We start from the raw sequence: 11,131 nt of genomic DNA, 5'->3' as shown, positions 1-11,131 counted from the left end.
TCAAGTAAAGATTTGAAACCTAGATGACAATCCTTCGAAGTATCAACAGTCCATTAGATGTTGACGCTTCTTTTAATAAGTTTAATTATATTTTGTCATAAAAATTTTACTAGTTTATTGGGTACAAATATAGTAAAATTTTTCTGAAATCATTTAACTTCGATTAACAGGGTTGACTTTGCTTTTAATTTCAAAACGACTTCGAATTTCGGACAATACAAGAAGTCGACTTATCTACCCCTAAAGGACACAGCTGATTTTCACTTCTTCCATGCCTCTTTCTATACAATAACAGATTATCGGTCATTTTCTTTTGAGTTCGTTTTTTATTATTCATTCCACCTATTCGTAGCAAAATATTTTGACTCAGCTGGCCTTACCGAGTACTAAATTACTTGAACTTGAGTATTTTAGCAACAAACAACACAAATCTTTTGTCTCAAAGAATATTTTTTTAAATATAAATAAAATATACAACAACACAAACAAACACAATGGGAGGATTGTTTACGAAAAGTAAAAAACAAAGTCGTGTAACTGAACAAGACAAAGCTGTTTTGGTAAGTCGGGGTGATTTAGATTTTCTTTCAAGTATTTCTGGGTGTTAACATTTTCCCAATTTTTACAGCAATTGAAACAACAAAGAGATCGACTGAAGCAGTATCAGAAACGCATTGAATTATCGCTTGAAAACGATAGACAATTGGCAAAGAAATGTCTGGCACAGGGACGGAAAGAGTAAGTTACTGATATCTACGATTTTGAAGAATTTTTAATGATTATCTTTGAAATTGCAGACGAGCGAAATTGTTGCTCCGCAAAAAGAAATACCAAGAAACTATGTTGGCAAATACAGACAAGCAGCTGGAGAATTTGGAGAAAATGGCAGCAGATATAGAATTTGCCCAAGTCGAAATGCAAGTACTGGATGGCTTGAAACAGGGCAATGCTGCTTTGAAGAAAATGCACGAAATTTTGGATATCAATGAAATCGAAAAGATCATGGACGAGACTCGCGATGGAATTGAAAAACAACAAGAAATCGATGCTATACTTTCTGATGCCCTGACACAACAAGATGAAGATGATGTCTTGGCTGAGTTGGAAGCATTAGAAGCGGAAGAAGATGCTAAAATCACCGATTCACTGCCTGAAGTTCCAAGTGATAAATTGCCCGAAGTGGAAGAGGTTGCTGGCGACGTCGAAGAGGAATCGGCAAAAGCAAATGTTAGCAAAGTCAAAGAAAAACCAGCTAAGGTACTAGTGGAAGCCTAGTGTCGAAATATCCTTTTCAACGGCTGTCATTTACAAATCTATGTTTGTGTACGTAAATATAGAAAATGTTTTTTCTTTTTGCTAGAAATGTATTTTTCTACTAATATTTATGCTAACCAATAATCTAGTAATTTATAACAAATGAGTGATCTGTGTCATAAATAAAAAATGAGTAAAATAAGTAAAGGAAAATGAAAAACATAAATACGAGGGATGGGCTATTTCAGGTTGAAAATATTATGGAGATACTACTGTGTAAAGAAATCACAATATCGCCAAAATTATTAATGCATACAGTATTACTTATTGCTATTTTACCATTACCGGCAAACATTGTTTATATGTTGAAGAGATTTCTCACCGAATGACTCATTCGGAAATATTATCAAGATACTTCTGTCATATCAAGTAAACATTTGTATATGCAGATTTCTTACCTGAAAATGAATCTTTGTTTAGCGCAGAGTTTAGAAATGAAAAAAAAAGTACAAACAACCGAAACTTACACTTTTCCAATGCGGTCTAGACATATTTATTTGTATAGTTTTATGGATATTTTCCATATACGATTGCAGATAATAAATAGAAGAATTAAAAGAATGAATAATAGTCTGTATATACTTAACAATACAATTATAATAAAGTACAAAAAGGAATACTAGAGATCCAAGGTAATCTCATACAAATAAAGAAGAATGCCGTCCTTGAACCATGAGATAATCTACCATATATTTTTACATTGTAGACATACGAGCAACACGCATCATTTGATCATGATTCGATGGTGTATCCGAAGTGATTTGCACTCTTTGCCATGACTTTGTTTCACTTGATTTGCGAACAGCTTCTAAGACGGCCTGAACATAGAGACCATCTTCAAACGTTGCGGCGGCCTGAACTGGTTCCTTAACCCATGACGATTCTTTCACAGCAAAAGATTCCTTAAGAGCACCAATCATTTTGCACAAGCCCTTGATGTAGAGACGTGGTAGCAACGAGTCTGATGTGGCAATATGCAAATCTTGTACATCTACGTAGACCGCTTCTTCCTTTGCGGTCTGCGATGAATCTGTTTTATTTTTGAATATGAATAAATCGCCACCTCTAACAACTAGATGACCCTGCGAACCACAAATAAGAACTTCTTGTGAGAATGTTTTTGCCGGGACTGTGTGACTATGTATTGATGTGGTGATAAGTGTGCCATTGGCGAGTTCCATTTGAAAGTTGCAAAAGTCCGGAGCAGATATTTGACGTATGCCATTGACATTGTTGGTTGTCTTCGTGTAGGCCTTAACAACTCCATGTACACGTACAGCATGTTGATGTATCAGAAAACTGACCAAGTCGACAACATGACTGCCGACCAAGTTCAAAGCCCCACCACCCATAGCTGCATCACACATCCAATCGAATTTCTCAGGGAACAGACTTCCCAATTGCACTCTAACATCCACCAAGGATATTTCATTGAGAGGACCAATCAATCCCTCGTTAAGGCAACGTTTCATGTGAGTAAATGCAGGCAAAAAACGCAGGGAATGATTTACCAAGGATATCAAAGTGGGGTAATATTGCGAGGCACGTACCATTTTCATGGCATCGGATTGGTTGAGGCCCATCGGTTTGTCGCAAACAACGTGTTTTCCAATGCCCAAGGCCTTTACCGAAATTTCGGCATGCAAATATGGTTGACACACAATGAACACCAGATCAACATCCTTTCGCAGCAGAACATCATCGATTTTGTTTGTGTAGAATGAGATATTTAGGGAGGTGGCCACCTCCTCACTTTCACGCAACGTACGACCCCAGATAGCTTTTATCTCGAAGCCTTTCTCACGTAAAATGGGCACCAAAACTTTGGTTATTGCACCCGTACCGAAAACACCAACTCCAGGCAGCATTATTTAGGTAATTAGTAATGTTATTGTGTGGTCAATTAATTGATATTATAATGATTTTCTTCTTTAGTCCATTATTCCATGGCCAATCACTTTGAAATGAGAATTTCTTCTTCTTACTGCAACTTTTGTAGAAGCACTCACACTGAAATGTTACATTTCATTACAGAGAAAGAGGAGAATGTGGAAGTAATTGATAAAGGCCAGGAATCAAAACAAATAACCGGCAAACTAAAAGGGGTTTCAAATCGTGTTTTGGTCAACCATAAATGCTTCTTCGTTATTGATACACATTCAGCATTCACTTTGGATTGATATCACAAAATCATAGCAATTAATATGAGTATTCAAACGTAACGTATGTTATATTACGTAAGGTGTATGTATCAGAATACTCTTGCTGTAAATTCAGTACAGCGGCTTATTAAGTAAAATTAATTAAAATTTAGGGCTAAATAATTAATACTAAGTATTTAGTATGTGTAATTAGACTTACTCCGATTTCTATGAATATTAGTAAGCATGAAAAGTTAACAACTTCAAACTGAATGGAAAAAAATTATTTATTATTTTTAATTTGAATAATAAAAGCAATGCACATACAAATTCGTTTATAGTTCTCCACCACCCACTGCTCCATTGTCAAGGTCACTGTAGTCCTTTAATGCCTCACTCATCTCACTCGATCTTATGGGACCAGATTTCTGTCTCAAATTGGATGCTGCAGAACGACTCTTACTCTTCTTCGTACTCATTTCCCGTTTCAAATGCGCTCGCAGCATCTTATTTTCTTCGCGCATTTTATCGATCTCTTCCAGCAGTACCACATTTTCCTTGAATAGCTTATCATATTTACGTTTCTGGGTCTTATCCTCTTCGCGTTTACTATAGATTTTCAAAACCCTTTCGATTTGATTTCGCTGACGTTGGAACTCATCTCGGACATTGGCATCTAGCGAAATGAAACGTTTCAATTCATCATCGCTGGCATGACGTTGGAAGAGTTCGCGGACTGCCGCCTTTAGTTTGTCGGGTGTATTCATAAGACCAGCCACGTGATAAATTTCACTACACAAATTCTGGACACACTCACGACCCGCCCTGGCCCGATGTCGCTCCACTTTAAGTTCTGCCACAGTACTGATGTACTTGTCCTTCAATTCCTTGAGCTGCAATTCCAACTGGCTGTTGTTTTGATTCAACCCAGCCAATTCATTTTCCAATTCCAAAATGTGTTTACGCTTGTCGTTAATTTGAAATTCTCGGGGTTCGATTTGAGCTTTGAGTTCGGCAATTTTATGATTAAGCACCTGTTTGTATTTGTCGAGTTCCTGGTTTTTATGCAACAGCTCTTGTATTCGTTTCTCTTTGTTGTTGATGGCATAATCTCGATCCGATATATCTTTTTGCAGATCTTCAATGGTGCGATTCAGTTTGGTAATATTCCTCTGTGACTTTGTGTGCTGTTCCTTGAGAGTTTCGACTTCTTCCAGCAGGTTGTCGACATCTTTGGTGAGACTTTCGTATTTCTTCTGTAAAACTCCTGATTTGCCGCGCCATAATTCGGTGGCCTCCCTTTCTTGGAGCAGTTTCTTTTCGTATTCCTTCACGGTTTCACTCAAACGCTGCTCGTTCTCTTCTTCGACCTGCTGACAGTAATCGGTGAATTGTGATTTTTTGTCCTCCATTTCCTGCATAAGTTCGCGTATCAGTTCACGTCGTTCATCCAATTGTTTCTTGTAATCATTTTCCAAACTCTCAACGGTGTCTTGTAGAGTGCCAGCGGATTTTTTCAGTTTATTCTCATAGCTCTCTCTTAACTCGAGCATATTTTCTCGGAGATTTGTGAATTTCTGATATTCGATAAGCATACGTTCCGAATATTGGGTGGCTAGATTGTCCAGTTGCTTTTTGTGCTCCTCTTTCATTTCATTAATTTGAAAGGTGATTTGATTCATTTCACCTCGATGGCGTTCCTCAGCCTCGGCATTTATGCGTTTCAGTTCCTCCAGTGCTTGACAATAGCTACGGTGCACTTCCGCCATTTGTTGGCCATCGAATATTTCATTTTGTGACAACTGATATTGGAATTCTTCGGCCTGTTGTTTTAGCCGTGTCTCCAGATTAACAATTTGTTCATTTTTCTCTGCCAAAATGGCACGAGGTATGAGAACTTCTTGAGACTTTAGCAGATCCTGATCCATACTGGCCACTTTGCCTTCAATATTTTCCAAAGCCCATATGGCCAAAGTTCCAGCCTTGGAGACAGTCATCAGTAGAGTACCGTCGTAGGAGAAACGTACTTTGTTAACGGCGGTCATAAAGAATCGAAAATTGCTGCAAGTTCCTCCACCGGCATCTAAAAATGGCAATTGGACATTCACCAAATCTCCCATTTCATTGGCCACAAACATAATGGTATCGGAACGTGCCAAGCAAACATCTGTTAGACGACACTTGGAGCTTGACGGTATACTGACTTCGCGGACAATTTCTGAATTTTGAAATTCTCTCAGCAGACCAGAATTGTTGACAGCAAATATGGACAAAGGGTCATTAAATGTCGAACATACCGAAACATATTCGGTACCTTTTTGTACGATTTCTTGCAGTCGGTTACCATTGTCAACATCCCATTGATAAATGGCACCCTCGTTACCACCGGATATAAGATATTTGTCATTTTTGGTCCAGGCCACTGAGAGTACGGTGCCATTGTGACCCTTGAGCGTTATTAGAATTTCCAGATTGTAAACTGAGGTTATGGCAATGGTGCTATTATAGGCAGCTGCCATTAAATGTCCATAATTGGAGTACTTGACATCTTTACAGCGTGGGAAGTTATAGGTTTTTACAATCTGTGGAATCAGTTGATGGGCATAGAGAAGAACGTGAGTTAAAACCAAGTAATTATTAATGGGTACAGATGTAACCAGGATTCAAATCCCTAGCAAAATTAACTGAACTCAACAGAGGGAGAGGACTTTTTGAATATATAATAGGAGGGATCTAGTTTTCAATATATAATATATGTTCAACTTTTTCCATCAAATTTGTCGCGAAGTTGCAAAGTGCCTTATAAAAAACCACTAAGCCTCCACTTTTTGTTAAAGGTTATAAAGAACTATCTGAAACTTTATCTCCAAGAGGGCGAAGTATGTAATAATTCTTTATACTCACATTTAATTCTTCCATAAAAATTTGAGTTATACGCAATTGATCCGAGAACCCAATGGCCGCAATAAGACCCGTCGAATTCAATTCCACAATATTGACATCGACTTGAAATTTACGGACCAATTCAACTTTTTCGGTTTCATAATTCCAAATGCGAACTGTTTGATCGCGGGCTACATACAAACAAAGATTAACATGCATAAAATTGTGGTATCTCGCAAAAAAACTTACACGCCGTCATTATGATGGGTTTCCAGGAACACAGCGATATATCCACAATATCATCGATGTGAATGAGAGCACCCAATGGCTGAAATTGCAAATGCTTCGCCTTCAAAGTTTCGGGTACAATTAAAATTCCGACATAGATTTGTGAATGTTCGGCAGTTACTATCACCGTTTCCTGTTTACTATCCACCGCTAGATTGGTGATCTGATACAAATGCTCAGCATAGATGGTGATGGGTATGGTCAGTATAGTTTTACGTTCAAATTTAAATTTCGATACCCGTTCGAAAACATAGACTCTATTGAAAATGGCAAAGGCAAACCCCTTGGCAAATGCTGTCATGCAAACAACCCTACTATCGTAAAGTTTACTATTCGCGTTGGCATTGTTTTGTGGTCGTTGTTCTTGCTCGCGATCAAATGTTTCCTGATCCATGAGTAAATCAAAGACTTCTGCATCACTGGCCTTTTGCCTCAGTTTATATTCACCATTTTCGACGAGAATTAATTCATCGGAACTTGTACCCACCATTAGCAGATCCATGGCCAAAAATGCCATAGAGGTACAAAGGAAATTGGATTTTAAATTATTGGTTATATTGAAACCCTTATCCGATTTAGTTTGCAATGTCAGTAGATTATTGCCACCCACAGCCAAGAGGCTGGTATCTTGAGGATTGCAGGCAAGACACTCGGCAGTAAAACGACCATTTGTCGGACATGCTCTGCCCTCATAGACAGTGCCCAGTTTATCCATTAATATCATATAGATCATTTCATCTGGTCCTTTGGTAAGCAATGTCAGAGCCTTGGAGTCACCGGTAAAAAGTATTTGCGAAATTTCAGCATGTTTTGAACCATTGGGTAGTTCCAATGTCCGACGTTTTTTCAGAGTGTGCAAATCATAAATGGAAATGCTTTTGCTGCCATTATTTTTACCATTGCCTGATTTACTATTTTTTGGGGGGAGGTGGAGAAAGGGAATGTTGCAAAATTATTGGAACACAAATAAACTCATATATCTTAAAGAAAACTCACGGTTTTGCTTTTTCCAAAATTGCCAAAAGCTTACGATGCGGACTTATTTGTATAATTAAGGGTATCGTATCCTCGGGCAGTCTGTAATAATAATATCGATAACGACAAAAGAACAATAAAAATTCCTCAATATCCTCGGCATTCCTTTATTTCACAACACACACAAACAAACACTCCATCAGCACAACCACATATCTTACCTTAAGAAACGCTGTTTATTCTCAACGAAATCGTGAAAGGCCAATACACCTTCGACCGGATAAATGACCTCTTGTTGCAAATTAAAATGTATGTTGCCCACAACATTGGTACGCAATCCGTAAATGTGTTTGGGTCGTAAACCGACGGTATTGATGGACGGCGGCTGTGGCGATATATTGCTGTTGTCCATTATTTGATTATCCTCGACAAGGGAGGACATGGCGGTGCAGGGACTTTTACAAAATCTTTCAAATTAACCACAAGACACAAACTTTTTTAATGAAAATTTACTAAGATTGATTGTAAAATGAAAACTTCAATGAAAACGTAGTTCCATGAAACAAAATGTTTGAAGAGAAAATAAACAACTTTTGTAATATTACCATGACATTTTTTTACAGAGTTGGCATACATTGAAACGGAGTTTCGGTGTGGGCAACGAGAGACATTCAACATTTGAATTCCTTTACATAAAATAACGACCTACTAAAGGAAAACTATCACACACACGCTCCTCACAGGTATTATAATAGAAATAACAATAACAAACAATTACTCACATGTATGTTATTGTAGAGTGCATTCCATAACTGTAACGATAACAGAGAGAATAATAATGCAATTGAGTTTTAATAACAGAGAGATAATGTTAAACTCTATGCGGCCATAATGCAAAACTTCTCTTTGATGATAACATATTCTCTTTGTAGTAGAATGAACTAAAGATATATATATATATATATATACATTTTACACAACGATAAAGAATATGATTTTTTAATGCAAATTAAAAAAACATTAAAAACCTCTAATTTTTTCGATATAAAAAAATAGACCGGTAAATTTTTTTTTCTATTAAAAAAATAGTCCTTTATTTTCTTCTATTTTACGAAATCGTCATTTTGTATATTTTTCTATAGAAAAATATTTTTGTGAAATACTGTGAATTTTTTATAAAAAAATAGTCCTTTGAATTTTTTCAATAGCCATTTGAATTTATTCTATATCCAAAATAGCCCTTCTCGAACAATTTCCGAAATTTTAAAATTTCCTCAGCAGGTCAGAATTGCTGCCAAAATGGACAAAGGATCATAAAATATGAAACATACCGAAACTTATTCGTCATCTTTCTGTAGAATTTTTCGTACGATTGTGAAATTCCACCTTCATTGTCATAAAAGGACTCTATTTTCTTTTTTATAGAAAAATATTCATATATTTTATAGAGAGAAAAAAAGTCCTGTGAATTTTTCTATAAAAAATAGTGTAGAGTTTTTGTGAAGTTTAAATAAAAGAAAAATATTCCTGTGAATTTGTTTATAGAAAATCTATATTTTTCTATAGAAAAAATATTTTTTGTGAATTTTTTCTATAAAAAATATTATTTAATTAATAGAAAAAATAATAATCCTGTTAATTAGATGTTAATTTGTTAATTAGATGTTTCTATAAAAAATCACATGACAATTTTTTTGTCATTTTTTTTTGAATTTTTTCCACAAAAAATATTTTTTCCTATAGTAAAATAGTCTTGTGAGTTTTTTTCTATAGAAAAATAGTCGTTTTATAAAAAATATTTTTCCTGTCTTCTATATATAAAAAATAGTACTGCGATTTTTTATATTAAAAATTGCCCTGTGATAGACAAAAATAGTCCTGTTAATTTTTAAAGGAAAACGTCCTCTGATTTTTTATAGTAGTGTGATTCCTATAAAAATGGTGCTGAAGTCCTGCGATTTTTTTTCTATAGAAAATATATATGAATTAGTTTCTTTATAATCAAATAAACCTGGGGGTTGTTTAACTTTGTTATTATCTATAGAATTTAATTAATATTATGTTCACTTCATCATTCTTCATCCAAGAAAAAACCACAAACTTTACTCTAAACTTCTCATTCTCTTTAATTTTTGTGGGTTAGAGAGGGTTTGTTATTATTTTTTTGGGTTTCTTTTTTTTTTCCTTAGTTACCAAACTTTGTTGTTGGACATGTGTTTTGTTTGATAACATTTGTAGACAATGTTGGTGGGACATGTCAATGCCAGTCATACAGTTAACCAGTTAGTATATGTATAAGTAGTTTCAATGTAACACAGCATACACACATACACACCGGGATATTCATTCGTATAGGTGGAAATGTCAACTGTTTATCTCTGGTAATACTGCTTTAGGAAATGTCATTGTGAGTGACTCAAATTATTGGGTTAATTATGAATCCCATAAAGAGAGTGAGACAGTTAATGTGTGTATAAGTTTGTGTGTGTGTACAATTGTGTGTTTAGTTGTTGTTTTTATTACTTTAATAGGTAATTAAGAGTGATTAATAGAATGAATGGGGAAGAAAATTCCTGAGAAACACCTTAAATAAAATTTAGTGTTACAATTAAGAATGCCATTGAAATGCTGGGGATTCATAAAATAATAAACAAATTTTCAGGATAATTTACATTTTAATAATTCTGTTGGGTTGTTTTTGCTTTACTCTCTTTCTCTCTTGTGTTATAGCTATCTATTTAATTATTTTATTTGTGTTCCCTTCAACAACAACAGTACAGGAGTAGGGATTCATTTGCTTTTTTTTGTTCTAACGGTAAGGAGAATAATAAACAATAGAAAAGGATACAACCTTGAATATTTATAAGGGATAAATTTTGTGTGTAAGTCTGTCAGGGCAAAGTAATTAAATAAAAATGTAAAATTTTAACAATAGCTAAAGTTTTTCAATTTTTATTTTTGAACAGTGGCAGTAATGATTTTGAAAATGAACGCCATGGGCATTGGGAAACAATTAACATAATTTTTTCGACAATGTTTTTATGTTGTGGCGAATAATGGTAATTGGAATAAATTTTGGAAGGAACAATAAGCAATGTTCTCCAATATATACATTAAAAATAATAATAAATTTGTTGTTGATTTTAATATATATTTTTTTAAATTGAAGAACAAATAAACATTTTTTTTTTCTAGAATTTCCTGAAAAAATGAGAATAATAAATGGTTTTAATAATATATGATTTAAAAAACTAAACTTAATTCATTTTAATAAAAATCAGCACTGGGGCTGTGCATTTTTTCTATGAGTTTTTAAATATTAAAAAAAAATTATTTGTTTTTGCTGTTGCTATTCGTATTATTGGCTGCAAACATTGTGTTCCGACAAATGTTTAAATTATCGTTTACGCTACTAATGATGCATTTCATATTCACATATAGCAACAACAACATCCAAATTATTGCAAAGAAATTTACATATCACATACATCACTCCACTCTCTTCACACTGCACTCATCCTAAAATAAGA

The 11,131-nt window shown here is 34.8% G+C and overlaps 3 protein-coding genes across 3 annotated transcripts; 1 reads left to right on the top strand and 2 right to left on the bottom strand.

Moving 5' to 3' along the window:
• The first annotated feature begins 469 nt into the window (after positions 1 to 469).
• Positions 470 to 1,275, top strand: LOC133322799 (charged multivesicular body protein 6-A). The gene is made up of 3 exons (XM_061531756.1): positions 470 to 560; positions 629 to 738; positions 798 to 1,275. The coding sequence occupies exons 1-3, from the start codon at positions 495 to 497 to the stop codon at positions 1,273 to 1,275; spliced, it is 654 nt and encodes a 217-aa protein (XP_061387740.1). The 5' UTR covers positions 470 to 494.
• A 734-nt stretch (positions 1,276 to 2,009) lies between these two features.
• LOC133322794 (glucose-fructose oxidoreductase domain-containing protein 1) lies at positions 2,010 to 3,204 on the bottom strand. The gene has a single exon (XM_061531750.1). The coding sequence runs from the start codon at positions 3,180 to 3,182 to the stop codon at positions 2,010 to 2,012; it is 1,173 nt and encodes a 390-aa protein (XP_061387734.1). The 5' UTR covers positions 3,183 to 3,204.
• A 586-nt stretch (positions 3,205 to 3,790) lies between these two features.
• Positions 3,791 to 8,043, bottom strand: LOC133322798 (cilia- and flagella-associated protein 57). The gene is made up of 5 exons (XM_061531755.1): positions 7,823 to 8,043; positions 7,623 to 7,703; positions 6,588 to 7,537; positions 6,360 to 6,529; positions 3,791 to 6,037 (listed from the first exon to the last, which is right to left on the bottom strand). Exons 1-5 carry the CDS (start codon positions 8,041 to 8,043, stop codon positions 3,791 to 3,793), a joined length of 3,669 nt encoding a protein of 1,222 aa, XP_061387739.1.
• Positions 8,044 to 11,131: the final 3,088 nt, after the last annotated feature.

Source organism: Musca vetustissima, unplaced genomic scaffold (genome assembly GCF_032173495.1).
Source record: "Musca vetustissima isolate MV318-11 ecotype Yass unplaced genomic scaffold, APGP_CSIRO_Mvet_v1 utg13038, whole genome shotgun sequence".
Taxonomy (NCBI): Eukaryota; Metazoa; Arthropoda; class Insecta; order Diptera; family Muscidae; genus Musca; species Musca vetustissima.
This window is presented reverse-complemented; position numbering and strand designations above follow the sequence as displayed.

Excerpts from the sequence above, each read along its gene's own strand:
- LOC133322799 (XM_061531756.1), top strand. The coding sequence starts at position 495 with ATGGGAGGATTGTTTACGAAAAGTAAAAAACAAAGTCGTGTAACTGAA. Across the intron at positions 561-628 it reads AACAAGACAAAGCTGTTTTG|CAATTGAAACAACAAAGAGA; the intron begins GTAAGTCGGGGT and ends CAATTTTTACAG. Across the intron at positions 739-797 it reads CTGGCACAGGGACGGAAAGA|ACGAGCGAAATTGTTGCTCC; the intron begins GTAAGTTACTGA and ends TTGAAATTGCAG.
- LOC133322794 (XM_061531750.1), bottom strand. The coding sequence starts at position 3,182 with ATGCTGCCTGGAGTTGGTGTTTTCGGTACGGGTGCAATAACCAAAGTT.
- LOC133322798 (XM_061531755.1), bottom strand. The coding sequence starts at position 8,043 with ATGTCCTCCCTTGTCGAGGATAATCAAATAATGGACAACAGCAATATA. Across the intron at positions 7,538-7,622 it reads ATTTTGGAAAAAGCAAAACC|TAAATCAGGCAATGGTAAAA; the intron begins GTGAGTTTTCTT and ends CCCAAAAAATAG. Across the intron at positions 6,038-6,359 it reads TTTTTATGGAAGAATTAAAT|ATTGTAAAAACCTATAACTT; the intron begins GTGAGTATAAAG and ends CTGATTCCACAG.